This window comes from Narcine bancroftii, chromosome 4 (assembly GCF_036971445.1).
Source record: "Narcine bancroftii isolate sNarBan1 chromosome 4, sNarBan1.hap1, whole genome shotgun sequence".
NCBI classification, from domain to species: domain Eukaryota; kingdom Metazoa; phylum Chordata; class Chondrichthyes; order Torpediniformes; family Narcinidae; genus Narcine; species Narcine bancroftii.
In genome coordinates, this window is record NC_091472.1 from 309738572 (window position 1) to 309764218 (window position 25647).

The window sequence follows — 25647 nt, forward strand, 5'->3', positions numbered from 1 at the left end:
AAACACGAATTAAAAATAAGAAAGATACAGCTTGTAAATCAAATAGCTTGAGAGATGAAATAGAAAGCAGAGAAAATACTGGAATAACATGCAACAATCTTTGTCAGAGGGTGAAAATGTTTGGGAAGGTTAAACGTGCGACCATCTGATCACTGAAGAGGGAAACGTCAGATGGGCAAGGATCAGACAGAGTGGATGATGATGAGATCATCTGATAATCTGTGGAGGCTGGAGACTAGAAATGAGAGAAGAAATAGGTGGTGAAATAGGGTTAGAGAAATAATTTGGCAGAGATAAAATAATAACCACATTATTTGAGGAGAATTTATTTGGGTTTCTGAGAGTTAACTTAATGGCTGTCTCTATCAATGCCGAGTCAACCCATTTGAAGCTACTTGATGTGCCTCACTTCTGAACCACCAGAAATACCGTCAGAGGCATGGTTCAAATTCCCAGCTAATGAAAAGCTGGTCCGCTTGCTGGGAACCAGCAGCATTTCCAATGGAAAAGGAGGAGGTGATAGCAAACAAAGCTGGGGTCGGATGGAGAATTACCACAAAACCTTTTTTATTATCACTGGGTATTGTTCATGGTGTCTGTTGCGATGTAAACTGCACAAGTTGTGAGAGAGAAGCGAAACATGCTTTTGCCTGTCCAACAATGCATTATGAGTCCCTCAGAAACAATACATATAAAATATTAATAAGAAATATAATGATACAAGATGTGAAAATATTTAAATGAGCCTTGTGCATTAATAAGAAGCCTTTAGAGGTGCAATATGTTGCTTAGAGTACATCCATCCATTCATTTTGTGACAGGAGTGTACCACCTTCCAGGTACAAGGAGGAAGTGATGTCTCTTTGAGGCCTCCTTTTACAAATTGTCATTGTGTGTAACAACTGCTGGCCAGCTGCTCCAAAGCGTCTTGCACTTACAGCTCATCAGTAATAAGAAAAGTGCTTTCATTTCTGCCAACAGCCTTGATGGGACTTGATTAGGGTGGAGCTTTTGGAAATTATACAAATTTTAGACCAGATATTACCGTCGGCAGGTACAGGTTTATTATACTTTGAAAAACACATTATTCCTAAGATATCAATTCATGGGTTGTGTCAAGGTATTTGATACTCTTGCAAATCTTCAGAAGCAAAATTTCAATAAAAGTGGCATAATTCTGTTGAAAAACCAACCTCTTTGAAAGCTAAAACTCAAAATATAACATTCTCTCATGCAACATGAGCTCTGATTGTAGAAGACATTGTGGTAGAAATTGGTCCAGAGTGGCAGTGCAGAGAAGGTGATATCGAACTGAATCCTGCATTCAATAACCTAACAGATTGATCTCAATTTCAAACCACTCTATAAAAGGCAGCCAGAAAAATTTCCCCCACTCAGCACTACTCTCTGCCTTACACCAATGGCCAAGACAGCATTTCAAACTTCAATCGATATGGACGTTCATACATTTTATCCGCAAGGATGCACATTCACAGAGGCAATTGAGCGAAATGCAGCACAAATCATTTGAAGAAATTTCCCAGTCAGTTTTATTTCTGTCACTCTACAGCGTTACTTCCTACCTGGTTTGAATGTGGAAGTTATTTGTGGTTCCTGTATGCTCGTAGTCATGAATGGCAGCAGCAAAGAGCATGGCAAGAATATCCAGTTCTGTAAACCAGTGCTGTAACAGAAAGGTCATAATTCGGAAACGTGCTTTCGATTTACTCGACTCTGATGTGAAGCCACAGCACGATTCGGTTGGATATTGGACACCAAGGCATGGGAGGTGCCTGAAATATTCGACAAGTCGTAAAGCAAGTCATTCTCCCCTTGTTTTTGTTAACTACACCTCCTGCCATATTTTACCATTCACCAAAACATTAAGTGCAATTTAGGTGACCCATTCAGAGCCAGCTCTTCAGCGCTTGACGTCCTGCTTTGCGGAAACTGCCAAAATGTTTGGCCTGGAAGTCAGCCTGAAGAAAACTGAGGTCCTCCATCAGCCAGCTCCCCACCATGATTACCAGCCCCCCCACATCTCCATCGGGCACACAAAACTCAAAACGGTCAACCAGTTTACCTATCTCGGCTGCACCATTTCATCAGATGCAAGGATCGACAATGAGATAGACAACAGACTCGCCAAGGCAAATAGCGCCTTTGGAAGACTACACAAAAGAGTCTGGAAAAACAACCAACTGAAAAACCTCACAAAGATAAGCGTATACAGAGCCGTTGTCATACCCACACTCCTGTTCGGCTCCGAATCATGGGTCCTCTACCGGCACCACCTACGGCTCCTAGAACGCTTCCACCAGCGTTGTCTCCGCTCCATCCTCAACATCCATTGGAGCGCTTACATCCCTAACGTCGAAGTACTCGAGATGGCAGAGGTCGACAGCATCGAGTCCACGCTACTGAAGATCCAGCTGCGCTGGATGGGTCACGTCTCCAGAATGGAGGACCATCGCCTTCCCAAGATCGTGTTATATGGCGAGCTCTCCACTGGCCACCGTGACAGAGGTGCACCAAAGAAAAGGTACAAGGACTGCCTAAAGAAATCTCTTGGTGCCTGCCCCATTGACCACCGCCAGTGGGCTGATATCGCCTCAAACCGTGCATCTTGGCGCCTCACAGTTTGGCGGGCAGCAACCTCCTTTGAAGAAGACTGCAGAGCCTACCTCACTGACAAAAGGCAAAGGAGGAAAAACCCAACACCCAACCCCAACCAACCAATTTTCCCCTGCAACCGCTGCAATCGTGTCTGCCTGTCCCGCATCGGACTTGTCAGCCACAAACGAGCCTGCAGCTGACGTGGACTTTTTACTCCCTCCATAAATCTTCGTCCGCGAAGCCAAGCCAAAGAGGTGACCCACAACGTTTTGGTATGTGGAAGGATGCTGGAGTGCTCAGAGGAAACCTACGTGGTCACAGGAAAAGAAGGCAAACTCCCCATAGGATTAAACCTGGGGCCTTGGAACTATAACACAACTGCTGTGTCACATGACCCTGTGCTGGTCTGGGCGAGATATTGTTGGATCACCAGGGAATTATTCAGGAAGTCTTTGAGTGATTCCGAATCTTTGTCCTCAGAGCACTGGGCCAAAGACTCTCGAAAACCTCTTCAGGTGTTCTGGCTGGTCGCATCACTATCTGGAACAGAGGTGTCAACGCTCAACTCCAGAGGGCCAGAGGGTTGCTAAATCAGCCTGCGACACCACGGGCACCAGTCTTCACCTCATTATGGACATCAGCAAGGGGTGGTGTATTAAGAAAGCAGCCTCTATCCTCAAGGACCCCCCACCACCCAGGCCACGCCCTCTTCGCTCTGCTACCATTGGAAAAAAGATACGGGAGGCCTAAAGACAAGCATTCAGCGACACAAGGACAGCTTCTTCCCCGCTGCCATCGGATTCCTGAATGAACAATGAACCAGAGACACTGCCTCACTTTGATTTTTTTCTAACTTTTTAAAAAATTTACTTTGTAAAGTGGTTTATATAAATGCTTGCACTACCATAAAACAACACATTTTGTGACATGTTCATGACAATAAATTCTGATTCAGAACTGTCCCTCTTGAAAATGCTTAGCATCACATGATTTAATGGCATAAATTAGAACTCCTCCTTCTGCCTGAGATTCTGATCCTTTGAGGACAAGGAATGGATACCTAAGTGCCTCATGACAGATAGATTGCTTTGCTGTGTATTAGTCAAAACGGTTGTCACAACATCTTTCCCAACAAACTAACTTTTCAAAAGTTATTATAAAAGGGGGTCAGATTTGCTTTGACAAAGATACCTATTTGTTGTTTGACCTGCACTGAAAAGAGAGCAACCCTGTGAAATCGGCAGCTCCTGTTGATTGAGGATTGTGCGAGCAGTCAACAGGAGCTGCCGATTTCACACGGTTGCTCTCTTTTCAGTGCAGGTCAAACAACAAATAGGTATTGAAAAACAGCATAACTGGGAGAATGAGCAGTACGGAGAGAGAAAGGACAAGAAGTTCCAAGAGGGCAGAAGTGGTGAGAGAGGACAAGAGATGTACTTGCCCAGGGTCTTTGGAGACTAATTTTTCTGCCTGAACCTCAGAGCAGATGGAAAAGTGCAACCTCAACAAAGGGTGAGTACTACTGCGTCAATGACATGAAGGCCATGGCATTGATTTTGTATACGTCTGTCTCTTTTAAGGTGGATGTTAAAGGTATAATTCAGTTTATTGTTCAGTTCACTGGCTCTCTCAGTTCAAAGTAAGACAATATTTCGTTCTCTCTTGTCAATGACCTCATGAGCTTGTGGCTTGTCCATTGGCTTGGATTACAGATCTCCCTGCTGCAGTGTGCCAGTGATCCACATTCATGATTGAAATGAAAGAAATCTACCCTCTCAGGGTGCAGCTGCATGTCAATCACAGGCTACAAATTAAGCAAGGTGCCTATGCCTGTGGGCCTGTGTTCCTCCTCTTGCTTCCCTCCCCCCACCCCCACCATTTTCTTCAGGCACCTGCCTTCATTTTGCTCATAACCTGTACCAGACCCAAAATGTTGGGATGCATCTTTGCCACAAAGAACACTGCATGACCTGCTGAGTTTCTCCAGCACTTTTGTGTATGGAATTAAACAAGCTATTGCCCAATTATAATAGTCTTATTCTCCAGAAATCCATTCTGTCAACTGCCTTTATGGCAAACCAAGTGGTAGTAACGGACAAGAGCTATCGTTGTCTCTCCTCAATGCTACAAGTGCAGGCATAGTGTGCAAGCACAAGGTGAGGTAGCACCGACTGCTGTGTGCTGAAATCATACTTCCACAGTTGGGAGATCGACATGCTATTGGGAATAGCCAATGTCAAGGTACATGCTGATCTCTGGCATAGTCCTGCTGCTGTGGATGCAAAGACTGAACCATGAATTAGAGAGCAAACAGCTGTGGGACAAGAAGAAAAGTAAGGAGGTGGAAGAGGGAGAGACAACTTAATCAGCTTTTTTTCCGCCAGGTATATCTACAAATAATTCACCCTGAATCCTATTCGTGAAAGCACAGCCTCTGACCATTAGTACCTCTGTTGCAGCTCATCAAGTTCAAGCAAACATAGAAACCGGCACAAAATATAGATCCCAAATTTAAAATTTATAAAGAAAATTTTATTCCTCTGCTCGTACAAATGTTTCCTCAGGGGCTGAAACACATCTATGAATGCAGGTGACTCTTGGTTGAGGAGACTGCAGGTGATGCTGGAGAATTGCAGCAATTCTATAAAAGTCCAACTGCAGGCTATAGAAATTCTAGCCTGGCACATCAATAGACAAAATAGAGGGCCCAGGACAAGTTTGTCAAGGTAGCTGGATAAGTCTCTTCTTTTCTAGGTGAGGAAGTTCCTGCTCGGTTAGAGGCACTGTCCCTTCCCAGATTATTGTCCCAACAATCAGAATCTGAGTTAGAACAGAGAACATAGAACACGACAGCACTGTACAGTCCCTTTTGTCCTCGATGTTGAGCTGACCTATATATTCCTTAAAAAAATATACTATACCCACCATACCCCCTAACTCTCTATTTTATTTTCATCCATGTGCCTGTCTAAGAGTCTCTTAAATGCCCTTAATGTTTCAGTCTCTACCATCATCCCTGACAAGGCATTCCAGACACCCACAACTCTCTGTGTAAAAAACTTTCCCCTGATGTCTCCCCTAAATTTCCCTCCCTTCTCTTTGTGCATATGTCCTCCGGTGTTTGCTATTCCTGCCCTGGGAAACAGGTGCTGGCTGTCCACCCTATCTATGCCTCTCGTAACCTTGTAGATCTTTATCGAGGCTCCTCTCATCCCTCTATGCTCCAAAAGAGAAAAGTCCCAGTTCTACTAACTTTGCCTATTAAGACTTTTTTCTAATCCAGGCAACATCTTAGTAAATCTCCTCTGCATCCTTTCCATAGCTTCCACATCCTTCCTATAATAGAGATTTGTAGAGCTGCAACATGACCTCACTAATCTCCCTATCAATGAAGCCCAGCATCCCATAAGCTTTCTTCACTATCCTATCAACCTGTGTGGTGACTTGAGGGATATATGAATTTGAACCTCAAGGTCCCTCTGTTCATCCACATTCTTAAGTAACTGAACTTTAATCCTATACTCAGCATTCTGGTTTGTCCTTCCAAAATGCATCACCTCACACTTATCCAGATTGAACTCCATCTGCCACTTTTCTACCCAACTCTCTCTATCCCCTTGTAGCCTTCGACAAACTTCAGCTCCTCCTCCAAACTTTGTGTCATCCACAAACTTACTGACCCATCCTTTCACCTCTTCATCCAGGTCATTTATAAAAATCATAAAGAGGGCAGGGGTCCCAGAACAGATCCTTGCAGTACTCCACTAGTCACTGACCTCCAGGCAGAATACTTTACTTCCACTTCTACTCTCTGGTTTCTTCCTGCAAGCCAATTTTTTATCCACACAGCCAAGGTTTCACTTATTCCATGCCTCATGACTTTTTGGATGACTCTCTCATGTGGGATGTTGTCAAATGCCTTGCTAAAATCCATAGACCACATCTTCTGCCTACCCTCATCAATTTCTTTTGTTACCTTCTCAAAAAACTCGATTAGTTTTTTAGGCATGATCTTCCCTCCACGTTACATGGATAGGAGGGGACTAGAGGGGTATGGACCGGGTGCTGGTCAGTGGGACTAGGAGGGTGGGGATTTGCTACGGCATGGACTAGTAGGGCCGAACTGGCCTGTTCTGTGCTGTAAGTGGTTATATGGTGATATGGTTAAAGCCATGTTGACTATCCTTGAGTAGACGTTACTTCTCCAAAAAATCATAGATCCTCTCCAATAGTTTGCACACCACTGACATAAGACTCATCGGTTTATAATTCCCAGGATTCTCCCTATTACCTTTTTTAAACAAGGGGACTACATTTTCCATTCTCCAAACCTCCGGCACCTCCCCTGTGGCCAAATAGGATTCAGAAATCATAGCTACTGCTCCAACTATCTCTTTTCTCACTTCTCACTGCAACCTGGAGTATATCCCGTCTGGCCCCGTGAACTTATCAATCAATGTTTTTAAGAAGATCCAACAATTCCTCTTCCTTAATCTCCACATTGTCCAGCACACAGGCCTATTCTATTTAGATCTCACCAGGATCAAGGTCCTTTTCTCTTGTGAATACTGAAGCAAAGTATTCATTAAGATCTCCCCAACCTCTTCCACCTTGAGGCACTGTTGCCTCCTTTATCCTTTAGTGGCCCCACCTTCATTCTTGTCATCCCTCTGTTCTTCACAGTCGCATAGAATGCCTTTGGGTTTTCCATAATCCTACATGCCAAGGCCTTCTCATGCCCCTCTTTGAGTTCTCTTAAGTCGTTTCTTTTGCTCCTTCCTGACTACTATATATTTTTCATCAGCCCTTCCTGTTTTCTGCTTCCTATATCTAACATATGTTTCCTTCTTCCTCTTAACTAGTTGTCTGTCCTGTTTTGTCAGCCACAGTTCCCTTTTCCTACTATATTTTCCTTGAAACAGTGGGACAAGCTTATCCTGAACCCTACACAAGTGATCCCTAAATTTCCTCCACGTTACTTCTGTGCTATCACCCTTGAACATCTATTTCCAATTTATTCTCGCTAATTACTGCCTCATCCCTTCATAATTAGCATTCCCCCGTTAAAAAAATTCCAATTTTGCCTGTTTTTACCCTTTTCCATATCTATGTTGAAGCTCAGGGAGTTGTGGTCACTCTCACCAAAATGCTCCCACGTCGACAGGTCCACAGGTCCATTACCCAGAACTAGATCCAGTGTGGCCTCTCCTCTCGTCGGCCGGTCCATATACTGTGTCAGAAATGAACATACCTGACAAACTCATTTCCATTCATCCCTCTTGCAGTCATGAGATGCCAGTCAATATTAGGAAGTTGAAGTCACCCACAAATACGACCTTGTATTTCCTTCACCCTTCCAAAATATGCCCGCTTATCTGCTCTTCGGTGTCCCACGGGCTGTTTGGGGGCCTCTAGATTACTCCCAGTACAGTGATAGCTCCCTTCTTATTTCTGACTTCCACCCACACCAACTCAGTGGACATTCCCTCTGAATATTTACACTTATAATGCTCCTTATTAATTTATAACCTTCTATCAGCTTCCCCCCCCCCCTCACCCATTTTCCTCCTAGCTGCAAGGAGAAATGTCCAGTATACCCAGCCTTTCCATATCATTCAAGGCTTTTAGTGCCAGCAGCTTTCCCATAATTCTTTTCTGCATCCTTTCCACCTTAACGATAACTTTCCTTCAGCTAGGTTGCCAGAACTGTGCACAATACACTGTGTGGTCTCACCAGCATCTTGTACACTTGTAACCTGACATATCTGCCCCTGTATTCACTGTCCTGAATGATGAAGGCAAGCCCACAAAATGCCTTCTTCTCCCGTGTTGCTAATTTGATAGAACTAATGTATGTAACTGTACCCCAATTCTTTATTTTCTACTACCCTCTGGGAGTGCCTGTCATTCATTGTGTAAATCTTGCCCTAGTTTAACTTACTAAATGGCATCACCTTGCACTTGGCAGAGTTAAATTCCATCTGCTATTCCTTGGCCATTCTCCAAGTTCCTCTAGATTCTGTTGTAATGTTAAATAACTTTCTTCAATGTCCATTATACCACCCATTTTGGTTTAATTTGTACACTTACTAACTATGCTAACTAGAATGTCATCCAAATCATTTATATAGATGGGCGGAACAGATAGCATAGTGGTTAGTGCAATGCTGTTACAGCACCAACGACTGGGTCCGGGGTTCGATTCCCACACTGTTTGGAAGAAGTTTGTACATTCTCCCCATGTCTGCGTGGTTTTCCCTGGGGCCGCCTGCTTTTCCTACCCTTTAAGATGTACTGGTGTTTGTAGGTGTTACAGAGTTCTGTGTTGTGTATTGACTTATGTGTTGTGTGGTTTTATGTTAAAAAGTGACAGTTTGCCTTAGAGAGCCAAGGTGAAGGTGGACTGCTGAGAGAGTGGGAGACGGACTGGGCATGTACAGAAAATGATCTAAAAATTTCTGGACTTGGACGACAAACCACCACTGGGTGGTGCTGTGGAGTGGAAGGAGGCCCAGACCATGAGTCATGGTCTGGAGGACAGTTTAGAATGTTGGCATTTTAAAAGGGATGAACATTCCGAAGGCAGCCAGAAGGATCTGGACCAAGCCATTGTTCCTCTCTCTGCAAGCAACACAAGAAGATAACTTCAAATTTTGTGCTCTCTCTCTAATAGATCTTTTGGCTTCAGTTTACTAAACAAACGAAATTTTGTTTCTGATCTTTGCTTCGGTTGAGATCGAATTTTTTTGTCTAAGTTTTTCTGTGGGCTGGTTGGAAATATAACTTAGACTTTAATTACAAATGTTATATTTAGGCTGGGGAATTTATTAGTTTTATACTGTTATAGAAATTTGCATATTAACCAGTGGGCATTGTTATAAAAGGGGGGGGGGGCAGTTTGAATTAAAGTTTGAAGGTGAATTTTTGTTAATAAAGTAATTGTTCATCTTTACCCCTGTGTGATCTCCCTTCTTTGTGGTTGTTGGTTTGATCTTGTAACATAGGTCAATTGCGTGTAATTGGGCGGCACAGGCTTGTGGGCCAAAAGGGCCTGTTATGGCGCTGTATTTCTAAATTTGTATGACAAACAATAGTGGGCCTCGAAGTAATTTCTGTGGCACACCACTGGTCACAGGCCTCTAATCTGAGTAGCAACCCTTCATTAACATCCCTGTCTCCAAATATCAAGCCAATTCTATATACAATTGACCATATCACTATGGCTCCATGTGATATGGCCTTCTGGCCAGCCACCAGGTGGAATCTTCTCAAAGACCTTACTAAATGTCTACTGCTTTCATAATTTCCTTGTTCAAATACGTGAGTTAAAACTTTCCACACAGCAAGCCTTGCTAACTATCCATATTCAGTTCTTGCATTTCTAATTGCATGTAGATTCTGTCTCTCAGAATCCCCTCCATTAACCTACCCTTCTGGAATCTCGCCATTGGTTAATGTAGGTGCAAATATCTCTTCCTGAGCTTCTACAATTTCTTTCCCAGCTTCTCATAATGTGCTAGGATACACTACATCTGGTCCCGGGGATTAATCTACCTTTAGGTATTTTATGACCTCCAGAATCACCTCTTTTGTAACGTGGAATCTCTTCCTCAGATATCTTTACATTTTTCTTTCTCCATTGTAAATGCAGATGAGGAACACCTGCATATGACGTCACCCATCTTGATGTTTAAAGGTCCTATTGTCCTATTATCAACACCAATTGTTGATGTTTAAAGGCCCTATTGTCTCCTCATTATCTCTTTTGCCATAGAATCTTTGGGATTCTCCTTAATCTCAAGTACTAGAATCATCACTTATCCCCTCTTTGCCCTCCTTATTTCCCTCTGGTGAATTCGTACTGAAAGGATTCACTTTCTTTCAACTGCCTCCTTCTTTTGACCAAAGCCATAATATCGGTGTTCATCCATGGTTCCCTAATCTTGTCTACCTTGCTCTTCTTTCTAACTGGAACATTCTGTCTCTGAACTTCCCTCTTTTTATTTTAAAATTTTCCCATTTGCCAGATATCCCTTTAGCTGCAAACAGCCTTTCTCAAACGATTTCTGCAAGTCCGTCTCTAATGCCTTCAAAATTAGCTTTACCCCAATTTAGGACTTAACTTGTGGACCTGGTTTATTTCTTTTTTTTTTAAACTTTATTTAAGACTTTTAAAAATAATATGAAAACATTACATAAAGAGAAATACAATAAACAAATCATCAAACAACTCTCCCTTCCCCCCTTCCCCCTTTAGCCAGACCCACAAAGGGAGCCAAAAAAAACATTTTTCAGATAATTACAATTAAAAATAATACAACATTTTAAGATATCTCTAAACCTATACACTTCAAATAAGGCAACCACATTTGAACAAAGAAAGAATAATTATCATGGAAATTATGTTATTTTTTCCATATAAATTCAAGATCTCAATTCATTATGCCAACAAGCTATATTAATCTCTACATTATCTTTCCAAGTAATCACTACACATTGCCATGCCACTGATAACACTAAACGAACAAAGGCTATCTGAAACTTATCCAACCCCAAACCAGTCAAAGAAACCATATAACCCAACAAAAAAATCTCTGGATCTAACGGTAGTTTAATTTTAAATAATTTCTCTAAGGATACCCTAATTTTTTCCTAAAATGGTTGTACCTTATCCCAAGACCAGATTGCATGAAAAAAAAGTTCCAATATTCAACCCACATCTAAAACACAAATCCGAATTACTAAATCCACATTTTTTCAGTTTCTCAGGGGTCAAATACAACTGATGGAAAAAATTATAATTAACCAAACCATACATACGAGCTCTCCACTGGCCACCGTGACAGAGGTGCACCAAAGAAGAGGTACAAGGACTGCCTAAAGAAATCTCTTGGTGCCTGCCACATTGACCACTGCCAGTGGGCTGATATCGCCTCAAACCGTGCATCTTGGCGCCTCACAGTTCGGCGGGCAGCAACCTCCTTTGAAGAAGACCGCAGAGCCGACATCACTGACAAAAGACAAAGGAGGAAAAACCCAACACCCAACCCCAACCAACCAATTTTCCCCTGCAACCACTGCAACCGTGTCTGCCTGTCCCGCATCGGACTTGTCAGCCATAATCGAGCCTGCAGCTGACGTGGACATTTACCCCCTCCATAAATCTTTGTCTGCGAAGCCAAGCCAAAGAGAAGACCTTACATTAATCAATCTAGTTACCCTTCATGACACATAACCTCCCAATCCTACTGAGGTATATCATAAATTAAATCACCTTCCCATTTATTTCTAGATTTCTCCAAATTTGGTTTATCCATACTCTCTTGTAACAACCTATACATATCTGAAATAAAACCCCTTTTTGGTATAGAGGAAATCAAAGACTCAAACTTCGTTAACTCAGGTAATCTCATATCCTTTCCATAATTATCCCTTATCAAAGCTCTAAGTTGATAAAACACAAGCAAAGAATTTACTGGTATTCCAAAGTTTTCCCTCAATCGATTAAAAGAAAGGAACTGTCACTCTTCAAAACAATCCTGAATCACTTTTACACCCTCAGAATGCCATGCCTTTAAATACCTGTTAAACATTGAGAAAGAAATAAGCTGATTTTGATATAACGGAGTTTGAATTGATAATTTACCCTTCATACCCATAGCAACATTTCTATTAGTCCATATCCTTAATAAATGCTTCAATACTGGCATATTATATTCCTGCAATAAATGCAAATTCCATTTATATAGAAATTGATGAACATCAGATTCAAAAATACAAGCTAATTCCACTTTAGCCCAACTAGGGCGCTGCTTAGCATCCATCGTTCTACTAATAAACATTAACTGTGCAGCCTCAGAATAATTTTGAAAATGAGGCAACTGAACTCCGACTAACGCATACTTCCACGTCAACTTCTGTAAAGCTACTCGGGCTAATTTTCCCTTCCATAAAAATTTCCTCACCGGCATATTCAAATCTTGAAAAAAAATTTTTGGAAGCAAACATGGAATTCACTGAAATAAATACTGAATACTGGGAAAAATATTCATTTTGAATTGTAAGATTTTTGCAGAACTGTGGTCATTGTTGAATGTTTATGAGCCTAATGTGGATGATGAACAATTTATGTCTGAAGCTTTTCTAACATTAAATCAGGCTAATGAAAATATTTTTAATTGGAGGGGATTTTAATTGTGTTTTGAATCAGTTATTGGATAAATCTCCGAAAAGTATAAGGAAATCAAAGATGGCGGTACAAATGGGATCTTTGATGAAGGATTTGAAACTAGTTGAAATCTGGAGATTAAATACTTTTCCTTTTATTCATCTAAGCATGATTCATTTTATAGAATAGATTTGTTTTTGATTTCAGCTCATCTTCAAGCTAGAATTGTGCAGGTTGAATATAAGAGTAGGATTATATCTGATCATTCCATGTTGTTTATATCTTGTGTTGGTTTGTAGGTTATGCAATCAACTTATCGGTAGAGATTTAATCTAATGTTACTGAAGAAACCGGAGTTTATTACTTTTGTTAGGGAACAGATTGTTTAGTTTTTTATTGAAAATACTAATTCAGTACGTAGTAATTTTGTTTTATGGAATGCTTTGAAAGCATATTTACGTGGTCAAATTATCAGTTATTCTACAAAAGTTAAAAAAACAGTATTTGGGGGAAAGTTTGGCTTTGGAGAAACTAATAACTGAGTTGGAAAAAGAATTTCAGAAGAAGGTCACAGAAGATAAGAATCAGCTAAATTGAAATTACGTTATAATATTTTACAAACCTATCAGTATCAGTGCTTAATTCAAAGATCTAAATGATGTTATTATGAATTAGGTGAGAGGGCTGATAAAGTATTGGCTTGGCAATTAAAAATGGAACAAATGTCGAGAACTATTAATGCTGTTAAAAGGAATTCAATAGTTACTTATAAACTCCAGGAAATTACTGACCAATTTTATTAGAATTATATACTTCTTGTATTGAACTAGATGTGGCTGGGAATATCTCCACCACGTACAACCCATTGAATTTTCATAGCGCTTGAAATTTTCACATAATCTTTTCCCTCCTCCACTCCTCTATTTGCTCTGGCACTCTGGTTCTCATCCCCCCACAAATCCAGTTTAAAGCCACCAGAGCAGCACAAGCAATCCTTCCCGCAAGGATATTAGTCCCCCTCCAATTCATTTGCAAATTGTTCCATTGGCACTGGTCCCACCTTCCTTAGGAGAGAACCCAATGTTCCAGAAACCTGAAGCCCTCCCTTCTGCACCATGTATTTAGCCTAATTTTAAAGTGCATAATTCTCCTATTTCTAATCTCACTAATACGTGGCACGGGTAGCAATCCTGAGATCACAGCCTTGGAGGAGCTGTCCTTCAACCTAGTGCCTAACTCCCTGAACTCTCCTTGCAGGACCTCATCACCCTTCTTACCCACATTATTGGTCCCTATATTGGCCATGACATCTGGCTGCTCTCCCTCCCTTCTGAGAATGCCATGAACTCGATCTGAGTTATCTCAGACACTGGCAGTAGTGAGGCAACAATACCATCTGGGATATTTGATCCCTTCCACAGAACCTCTTATCTGTCCTCCTAACTATAGAATCCCCTATCACTACAGTTTGCCTCTTTTCCTCCTGACCCTTCTTAGCCACAGGAGCAGACTCAGTGCCAGAGACCTGATCACCGTGGCTTGTCCCTGGTAGGATTCCAACCCCTCCCCCCAACAGTATCTAAAATGTTATACTTGTTATTGAGGTGAACGGCCACAGGGGTGCCCTGCACCACCTTCCTATTCCCTTTCTCTCTTCTGACTGTCACCCATCTACCCTCTTCCTGCCTCCTAGGTGTGATGGTGTCTCTGTAACTTCTGTCTATCACCCCCTTCTGCCTCCACAATAATCTGGAGTTCATCCAACTCCAGCTCCAGTTCCACAGCTCAGCTTGGCAGGAGCTGTGGCCGGATGTACCTCTTACGGTTGAAGTCATCAGGGACACTGCTGGCTTCCTTGACAACCCACATTCTGCAAGAGGAACAAACTCGTGCCTTAGCTGCCATTCCCACTGTTTATGACTAGAGGAATAAAAATATATATCTAAAATCTGTTCTTACCTGTGCCCACATTTTTGTTCCATGAATAGGGTGGCCCTTTCCTCAACTTCTACTATCCCTCACCTCTTACCTGTTCTTGCCGAAGCCTGTTGAGCAAATCCTTAACACTCTGACTCAGACCGCTCCCTTGATAACCGTTCTGCTACACAGTCCCTCACTTTTATTATATTGATACTCAGCTTCTTCCTCCAATCAGCACAAGCTTCCACCATCAGGAGCTTGAAAACTGGAAAAGAGTGTGGGCTAAGGGAAAGGCAGGACCTGAGAAGGATTAGTTTCTTGGCTAGAGTGCTCTTTCTATCTTGAGTAACACGCACTCCAAAGAGGTTAGTGGTATATTAACCACCTAGAGTGGGAGAAGCATGTACACTCGTGCCCCATAGATTAGTTAGCCACTGTCTCTATCTTGTACAACCTGGTACCACAAGAAAGTAGAATTGCATCCATGACTGTTGGACAATTTCTTTGGGTGATGTGTTTCTTATGGCTGAATAAGGCATGGAGTTGAGTCCTGCAGTGACACATGAAGACAGAGGATAGATGGAGTTAACGAATGTTGCCTACATCACCTGAATTAGATGAAGTATTGAAATGTGTGGTGCATTGAATGGGACCCAAGGGTTGGTAAGCTTGTGACTTACTTAGAAGGCTTGTGTTAATTGCACACTCCACATTCATTTCTAGAACCGAAAAATATAAATGCCTGTAAGATCTAATGAGTAACTAACTCACCTGAGTAACCATCTAAGCATTTCAGGATCCATGATAAAGACACAAGATATTGAGTCTTATGTACAAATGCCCTGAAATCAAAATTAAAATGCAGCAGTTCACTGGCTGATGGAGTTTATTGCAAATTTGGGCCCATGAATAAATATATATTTTTAAAAAAAACTTTATTTAAAGATAACAACCAACTTACAATAATAACAAAGAAAAATAGAGAAAAAAATTATTTTATAATATAAAAAAAAACGACCCACCCACCCACCCCTTCAGCCAGCTCCCTTAATAAAAGCCAAATATTTTTTAAAAAATGCAGTAAATATAAAAAATATTTCAAAGTATGCCTAGATTCATATACTCCAAATAAGGAGATCACATTTGAACAAAAAATGGATAATTATCATGCAAATTACATGTAATTTTTTCCATAATAATACAGGTTCCCAATTCATTAGGCCAATGTGAAATATTAACCTCCACATTATCTTTCCAGGTACTAGCTACACACTACCGTGCTACAGATAGCACCAAATGTACAAAAGCAATTTGAAATTTATCTAAATCAAATCCTTTTAAAGAAACCATATATCCGAACAAAAAAATCGATGGATCTAATGGTAATTTAATTTTAAATAATTTTTCCAAAATCAACCTAATTCCTTCCAAAAATGGTTGTACTTTAACACAAGACCAGACTGCATGTAAAAATGTTCCAGTACATAATTTACATCTAAATCAAGAATCAGAATTACTCAACCCATACTTTTTCAATTTCTCTAGAGTCAAATATAACTAATGTAAAAAATTATAATTGACCATTCCATATCGTACATTGGACACTTTAGTTACACTATCATGACACATAGCCTCCCAATTATCTTCTGGAAAAATATAAGTTAAATCACTTTCCCATTTAAGCCTAGATTTCTCCCAGCCCGGCTTATCCATAGCTTCTTGTAACAATTGATACATATCCAAAATATAACCTTTCTTAGGCACAGAAGAAATCAAAGACTCAAATTTCGTCAACCTAGGTATACATCTCTGTACCATAATTCTCTTTTATCAAAGCTCTAACTTGATAATACACAAATAAGGAATTTACTGAGATATCAAATTTATCCCGCAATTGATTAAAAGTGAGAAATTGACCATCTTCAAAACAATCCTGAATTATCTTTATGCCCTTAGAATTCCATCTCTTCAAATGATTATTAAATATTGAAAAAGGAATAAGCCGATTATGATATAACAGAGTTTGAATTTACAGTTTACCCTTAGATCCTAAAACCCTATTTCTTTTAACCCATATCTTTAACAAATGTTTTAATACCGGCATATTACATCCTTGCAAGAAATTCAAATCCCACTTAAACAAATACACAAGCCATTTCCACCTTTGCCCATCTCGGAGGTTGATCCATATCCATCATTCTGCTAATAAATTTCAACGAAGCTGCATCATAATAATTTTGAAAATGAGGTAACTGCAGTCCACCTAGGGCATATTTCCAAGTAAGTTTAAATAAAGCTACATGAACTAATTTTCCTTTCCACAAAAACTCCCGCATTGCTCTATTCAAATTTTGAAAAAAAACCCTTTGAAAGTGAACACGGTATGGACTGAAACAAATATTGAATTCGAGGAAAGATATTCATTTTAATGCAATTTACTCGACCAATTAATGTCAATGGTAAATCTTTCCACTTAAACAAATCCATTTTAATCTTTTTTAATAAAGGAACATAATTTAATTTATATAGGGACTGATAATATGCACTTATTACCACTCCTAAGTATTTAATCTTATCTGACCATTTTAATTTTATAATACTTTTATACTCTGAATAATCCCCATCCCCAACTGGCAATATTTCACTTTTGTTCCAATTTACTTTATATCCAGACAATTCACCAAACTTTAACAAACAATCTTGTAAATGTTTCAAAGACTGTTCAGGCTCTGTCAAATATACCAACACATCACCTGCAAATAAATTAATCTTGTATTCATCATCTGCAATTTTCATTCCTTTAATCTTATCATTCTGTCGTATTGTCTGAGCTAACAGTTCAATATCCAATGCGAATAAGGCTGGTGAAAATGGACAACCTTGTCAGGTTGATCGCATTAATTTAAATGATAGGGAAATTTGGCCATTTGTCACCACCCTAGAAACTGGATAAAGCCTTAACCCAGCCAATAAAATGAGAGATGAAATTAAACTTCTCTAATACCTTAAATAAAAAATTCCACTTGACCCTATCAAAGGTTTCTTCCGCATCCAGCGCAACCACCATTAATTGGATGGTTGGGTTGTTGTCTAAATGCATTGACCAGAGTTATCAGTCTAAGAATATTGTCAGATGCATTTCTATTTTTAATAAAACCTATTTCGTCTATATGTATCAACTGAGGTAAATACTTAGCAAGTCTATTTGCCAACACTTTTGCTATAATTTTATAGTCAACGTTTAATAAAGAAATAGGCCTATACAAGGATACTTTCAATGGATCTCTACCTTTCTTAGGAATCACTGTAATTATAGCACTCAGGTAATGACTGTTCTTCAGTTACTTGAAGAAACTGTAAAACATCTCCACATACAGAAGATAAATCTTCATAAAATACTTTATAAAATTCAACTGAAAGACCATCATCTCCTGGTGACTTTCCATTTGGCATCTCCTGTATAGCTTCTTTAATCTCAAAATCCATAAATGGAACTTCTAATTCTCTAATCTGCTCCTCCCCTAAAACAGGTAAATTTAATTTAGATAAATAAGATTTGATAGAACCAATGTCCTGCTTTCCCTCAGAAGTTTATAACTTTTGGTAAAATAAATAAAATTGGTCATTAATTTCCTGAGGTTTATAGGTAACTATTGAGTTCTTTTTCACAGCATTAATAGTTTGCGATGCCTGTTCTGTTTTTAATTGCCATGCTAATACTTTATGTGCTCTCTCACCTAATTCATAATAATGTTGCTTAGATCGATTAAGTAAATGCTCATATTGATAGGTTTGTAATGTATTATAATGCAACTTCAACTTATTTAAAGCAGCTTTTTTTATCCTCTGTAACATCTTTCTGAAATTCCTTTTCCAATTCAGTAATTTGTTTCTCTAACATTGAACTTTCCACAACATATTGCTTTTTAACTTTCGTAGTATAACTGATCATTTGCCCTTGTAAATATGCTTTCAAAGCATCCCACAATACAAAAATTACTATGCACTGAATTAACATTCTCAGCCAAAAATAGTGCAATTTGCTCCTTAACAAAAGTAATAAATTCCGGTTTGTTCAATAGCATTGTATTAAATCTCCATCTATATGACGACTGTCCCACCTCTGAACTCACACAAGAGAAAAATAACATTGAATTTTCCGATATAACCCGGCTTTTATATTCAGTCTGTACTACTCTACCCAAAAAATGTGCTGAAATAAAAAAAAACTATTCTAGAAAATGTATCCTGTTGAGACGAATAAAAAGAAAAATCTTTCTTGGTAGGATTCATTCTCCTCCAAACATCAACCAAATTCAAATCTTACATCAAAGCCCCATTTGTATTACTGCCTTTGATTTCCTTATACTTTTTGGAGATCTATCCAATAAAGGATCCAAAATCCAATTAAAATCTCCCCCTACCAAAATATTATTATGGCCTGATTTAACTACAGAAAAGTCTCTGGCATAAACTGTTCATCATCTGCATTAGGTGCATAAATATTTAACAAAATCCATGATTCAGCAAAAAATTTACAATTGACCATTAAAACCCTACCCACATTTCCTTCAAACGATTCCAATTCAAATGGTAATTTCTTATGAACTAATATCGCTACTCCCCTCGCCTTAGAATTAAAAGAAGAAGAAAGCACATGCCCAACCCAATCTCTCAACTTCAAATGTTCTTTTTCATTCAAATATGTTTCTTGCAAAAAAAAAAATCAACTTTCATTTTTTTTTAATATAGGCCAAAACTCGCTTATGCTTAATCGGGTTATTCAAACCCTGGACATTAAAAGTTGCCAAATTCAAATTAGACATCACTAAATCTAATAATATATCACATTACTATAAAATAATGATCCCCTTCTAAATCTCACAATATTCTAATCCCCCCCATTTAAAAAAATTCCCAAAACAAATACTAAAAAGTAGTAGCACCCTAATCTGGGTGTGGTAAAATCCACAAGTGGCAGGTGACTAAAGGTCACCCCCCTGGCCCATGAATATTTTAAATTGAAGACGAAACATATTATTTGAAGAAATTAAATATTTTTAAAATGATCATGGTGATAAAACATCATTCAATTAAATGTAAAACATTTATTTAAAAGTAATTAAACTGTGGGTAACTAAATGCCTGGAAACCAAGTGCCATTTCATATTCCATTATATTCCCTATAAGAGTCAGTGTTTGAAGTCACCTTGAGGTTTGTTGTTTTTTTTAAAGGACAGGGATGAGTTAAAACTTCAGTTCAGCAAAATTTGTGAAATTCAGGGTGCAGAAATGCTAACTAAGCACAAGAGGGAAGGATAGAACAGAATTGCAGAGAACAAAGCAATTACGATATGCTATATTCCAGAAAGTTGCAAGGGTACTTTCCTGAATTTTAAAAGTTAGTGTATTGGCAACTTGTTGCACTGCCACTTTCCATATTGGCTCAAGATATTTATTATTAACGTTAATCAGTCAATAACCATTCACAGAAGTAAACCAAAATATTGTTACAACAGAAAATGTCTGAAAGAAATATATATGTGTCAATGTAGTGTAGTTTTCTCTCATAAATCTTCATCATCTATTTTGCTTGCCTATAAATCGTTGCAGTGATTACAGTATGGTTTAGCTACATTTTTCTTATTTTATAGAAAAATGATAATTACTGTATCTATCTTATATTTCGACTATGCATTCATTCTATTACAGGCACAGCTTGATTTCAAATTTTATTAATCTTATTTGATTGACACTATATGTTACAAATTGGTAATTCATTGAAGAACCTCAAACCACTTGCCTTTAGTATTGTAGTGGCCTTACTTGTAGTGCATGTAAAATGTGCTTCCCTCGCCTTTAATGTCTATGCATTTGGTTCTTCCATGGGGAATACTTAAGAGCTCACAGTTCTACGTGAAGGAAGGAATTAACAACACAAAACAAGAATGTACTCCATAATTGTAATGCAATATAAAATGTTATGATGGGTGTTAGGTCTGCTTTGTTCATGAATGAGTGAGACAAACACCAGGCTGAGTCGAAATCAGGGTTCTTTGTTCTTTATTACCGGATTGTAACACTTGCGACTAACGATGTTAGCCGGAGAATGCATTCTGCCGTTATCAGCAAAATGGTGATTCTTTATACCCTTGGATACATGCTTAGAACATCATCATATCATTACTTGTCCAATGACTAAAACTGTTGCTATCCTTTCCCTGCTAGCTTCCTGCCTCTCAATCCATCAATGTCTCTCTTAAACTGTTGCTATCCTTTCCCTGCTAGCTTCCTGCCTCTCAATCCATCAATGTCTCTCTTATCTTGTAAGTACAAGGATGCATTCTGTTACTCCTTAGTACTGGGTGACTCCTTCTCCGGTCCCATCTCATGATGTTTTACCTAACAGGAGTACAAGGACACCTCCCCTTCTTGTTACTGCCCTGTACAGGGTAACTCCCTACACATTCCCATCTCATGATGTTTTACCTTACATGGGGTAACCAGATATAAGCTTCAGGCTGCAAGGTTGCTGTATTAGAAAATTGCATCAAGTACTTAAATGCTCAGGGCTTTTAATATTTCAAAAGTCAAGATTTCTTGTAAATGAATGCCATATTCAGGACTATTCAGTTTTAACTTTGGGATAAAATTTTTATGAATTTAGGATAAATGATAATTCGTTGCTATTAAATATCTAATGAGCATTCCATATCATGTTTAACTCATTTTGTTGGGTATTTCTTCTTTGGCTTGGCTTCGCGGACGAAGATTTACGGAGGGGTAAATGTCCACGTCAGCTGCAGGCTCGTTTGTGGCTGACAAGTCCGATGCGGGACAGGCAGACACGGTTGCAGCGGTTGCAGGGGAAAATTGGTGGGTTGGGGTTGGGTGTTGGGTTTTTCCTCCTTTGTCTTTTGTCAGTGAGGTGGGCTCTGCAGTCTTCTTCAAAGGAGGTTGCTGCCCGCCGAACTGTGAGGCGCCGAGATGCACGGTTGGAGGCAAGATCAGCCCACTGGCGGTGGTCAACGGGGCAGGCACCAAGAGCTTTCTTTAGGTAGTCCTTGTACCTCTTCTTTGGTGCACCTCTGTCACGGTGACCAGTGGAGAGCTCACCATATAACACGATCTTGGGAAGGCGATGGTCCTCCATTCTGGAGACGTGACCCACCCAGCGCAGCTGGATCTTCAGCAGCGTGGACTCGATGCTGTCGGCCTCTGCCATCTCGAGTACTTCGACGTTAGGGATGAAGTCGCTCCAATGAATGTTGAGGATGGAGCGGAGACAACGCTGGTGGAAGCGTTCTAGGAGCCTTAGGTGATGCCAGTAGAGGACCCATGATCCAGAGCCGAACAGGAGTGTGGGTATGACCACGGCTCTGTATACGCTAATCTTTGTGAGGTTTTTCAATTCACATTGTATAGTTTTGCATTAGCAATTTTAAAAATGTTTTAAACAGAAGTCTTAGTGAAATTGCCATTTTTTTTTAATCTAACAATTTACAAGTATTTTCAGGTTAGATCCTGGCAGCCATTATTTTTACCCTACATGCTAATCAAAACATTAATGCAAAGATCCATTGGGCAATTGCTTCTGTTGCTTTAAAAGCCAACCTCATTGAAGAGTTAATGGTTTCAATGCTAAAACGAAAATAACTTGCAACGTGAAAGCTTTTGTGTTGAATTCCTTGGCACTCTTCCAAGAACGAATTGAACACAACTGTTTCTCAAAGTCTTCATAACGTCAAGCACAAGCCTAAATCCATACTCTTGGTAAAACCAAATGAATCTGCTCTGTACTGACAATGTCTTACCATAATCCCAGTGTGGAGCATTAAATAATGCACGGTTTGGGCCACATCTGCTGCATGGATTAAATTATGGTAAGGATTCTTGTATTTGCTGTAACCTGCTTCCAAGGCTTCAACAAAAGACATTAGTGACGATACAGGAATCTACATTAAAAAAATGCTGTGATTAGTAGGTGAAGTGTCATGGAAATAATGCAAAATATTAACATTCCAAATCATTATAAATAAATTATTTTTACAATTTTAAGGGCTGTATAGTTAGCCTATAAGTTAGAGAAACACTGTCTGTAAGGAGTATGTGCATTCTCCCTGTGTCTGAGCCGTTTTCTCTCACCCTCCAAAAGTGTACAGGTTTGTAGATGAATTGATGTATTTGGATGTCATGGGCACATGGGCCAGAAGGGCCTGTTACCATGCTCTATCCCTAAACTAGAGGCTCGTTAGTCCCTTTCACACTGGTATCCTAGTAAATTGGCCGTTCAGTATCCCAGTTAAAGAAGCCGTTTTTGCTTTTCTCACTGGGCCACTTTTACGCTGATCAATAATAACTCAATCCCATAAACACAGCTCCACAAACAATAAAATAACATTAGTTCTAAAACAAAGTTGATATTACTTCAAATATGTTAAAAGCTCAAGCTCAGATCATTAAAATGCAATATAATTAGAACTTGATGAGGCCTTTCAATTCACTTCTGCTGTACAATTCACAATAGCTCTTCAGGAAGAGATTAACATGACAAAACATTGGACATTCTGAAGGCTATCATATATTACAATTTGTTTGACTCAATTATAGTAGTTGCTTAGAGTTAATAACTGATTGTATTTGACAGTTTGGTCCTAGCAATCTTGCATTTATATTGGGCAATCTCAGGCATTTACCATAGTGACATTGCAATTTTGTACACACTTTATTACATATGTTCCTCAGCCTCCAGCAACATCAACAAATTTTCTTCACATTTCAGTGGCTTAGGTCAAATAATTTTATTTAGTTTGGCAAATTTTAGCAGCTTTATGTGATGTGATGTACAAATTCTAAAATAGATACCTTGAATATAAAAAATTATAAATATTGAATATATAAAGAACCAAGATGCACCCCTAAGTTTTTAAAGTGCATTCAGGAGACTCAGCTCATTGATAGTTATACTCTTAATGGGCCATTGCTGGAGTTAATCTTATGCTGAAGATGGACTTGAATTTGGAGGAAATGATCAAAACAATGCAGGTTTCAGATAATAAAGAATGGTCCGGAAATTAAGGACCTGAATTAGGGGAAGGCCAATTTCATTAAAAAGGACCTGACAAACATCAACTGTGAGTAATTATCTACAGGTGAATCTACATCGATCCCCAACACTCATGGACTACAAGTAGAAGTGTTTTAGCACCAACATTCCCATAAGGATGAAAGGCAAGAACAGCATGTCAAGGAAACCCTGGATGTTGAAGGAATCACAAGTTTAATCAAGAAAATAAAGGAAGCATATAGTCAAAACGGAGAACTGAAAATGGAGGAGGCTCTTGAAAAATATACAGACGGCAGTGGTGCTCAGGAAAGAAATGAGAAGATCAATGAGAGTGCACCGGCCGGTAGGATTAAGAAAAATCCCAAGTCGTATCGTAAGTATATTAACAGCAATTCCATAGCGAGGGACCATTCAGGACCAAAGGAGCAATCTCAACAAAAGAACCAAGGCAGCAAGTTCTAAGTGAATGCTTCTCTTCTGAATTTGCCAGTTGGAGATTTCAGGGATAAAATTGGCAATATTCTCGAGCATTGCATCATTAAAATGCAGGAGGGATTAGATGTTGGAGAAGACATAATGGTGCATAGGTTCCCAGAGCACCATGAGATATAGTTGAGGCTGTTATGGGAATCAAAGATGGATATATTTGGAGCCATGGCAGAGATGTTTAAATCATCACTGATAATTGGTCAAGTACAGGAGGATAACAAACGTGGGTCTATTTGTTCAAAAAGGATAGCAGGAAAAGTAAGTTTATTACTGACTTATGGATCTCATGGTTGGGAAGTTATTGGAACAACAAAAAGTCTAAGGAACAGGATCAATGTACACTTAGAAAGGAAGGGAATGATCAGGAGTAGTCAGAATTGCTTTATTGCTAGGAGATCCTATCTGACTAATTTGCTTGAGTTTTCTGAAGATGTAACTATGTTATATAGATAACGGCAGTGTGCATGACATAGTCTGTGGATTTTAGTATGGAATTTGGCATGGTCCTAGATGAGAGACCTGATAGAGGTGTACAAATTTTCTTTTCCTTCCAGGTGTTTCTAACTAGAGGATATGGGTTTAATTTTAAGTGTATGAGGTTTAGAGGGGTTTCACAAACAATGTTCTTTTGCTAAGAAGGGTGATTGGAGTTTGGAATGCACTGTCTGAGTGGGTGATAGAAGCCGAGGCTTTAACCACATTTAAGAAGTATCTAGCTGAATACTTGAAGCTCCAAATCATAGAGGCTATGGATCAAGGGCTGGTAAATGGGATTAATATAGTATACCTTAGGATAGGGTAGGCCTAAGAATCTTCTTAAATATTCTTTATACACTGAATTCACTTCCAAATTCATGGGAATATCCTAGTTCCAGGTATGACTTATACCTGCATTGATTGTTGTGGAGTGCTTAAGACATGGAAAACCCTGATTAAAGTGGAAGATTAAATTGATTAAACTTCCAATTCTGGGTTATGTGTGTAATGGATCTGTGTTTATATTAATCCTTAGTTTAATGTTAAAACTATATTTAATCTAGATATGGATTAATGTTAGTTTGGGAGGACTGGGCTCATTATCATTCTACAGAGACATGGTTCTTAGCTGAACAAAGACAACACTTTAACATTTTAAACACACATGGTTCTGTGAGATGAAAGGCAGAAGCCAGTTTGAGACAAAATGGCTGCTGATAGAAGTTAGAACCAGAAGATGAAAGGATTTATGATGGTTTTTAGAGATACTGAAAACAACTTATGTTATTTCAGAATCACCTGTGTAAATGCACAGCCATTTTAGCTCTGAGGAGAGCAGTGACATGTGGACTTATCCATGTCAAAAGACCTTATGACCTTCAAGGATAGAAATGATGTCACATACCATGTG

General features: G+C 39.3%; 1 protein-coding gene across 10 annotated transcripts in view; it reads right to left on the reverse strand.

Moving 5' to 3' along the window:
• Positions 1 to 25647, reverse strand: part of pde1a (phosphodiesterase 1A, calmodulin-dependent) — a 571352-nt gene that overhangs the window by 94479 nt on the left and 451226 nt on the right. For all 10 annotated transcript variants that reach the window (XM_069935886.1, XM_069935887.1, XM_069935884.1 and 7 more), the window contains 2 exons: positions 22519 to 22659; positions 1584 to 1684 (listed from right to left, as the gene is read on the reverse strand). In XM_069935886.1, coding sequence (XP_069791987.1) covers positions 1584 to 1684; positions 22519 to 22659 — 242 coding nt within the window. The remainder of the gene's footprint in view (positions 1 to 1583; positions 1685 to 22518; positions 22660 to 25647) is intronic.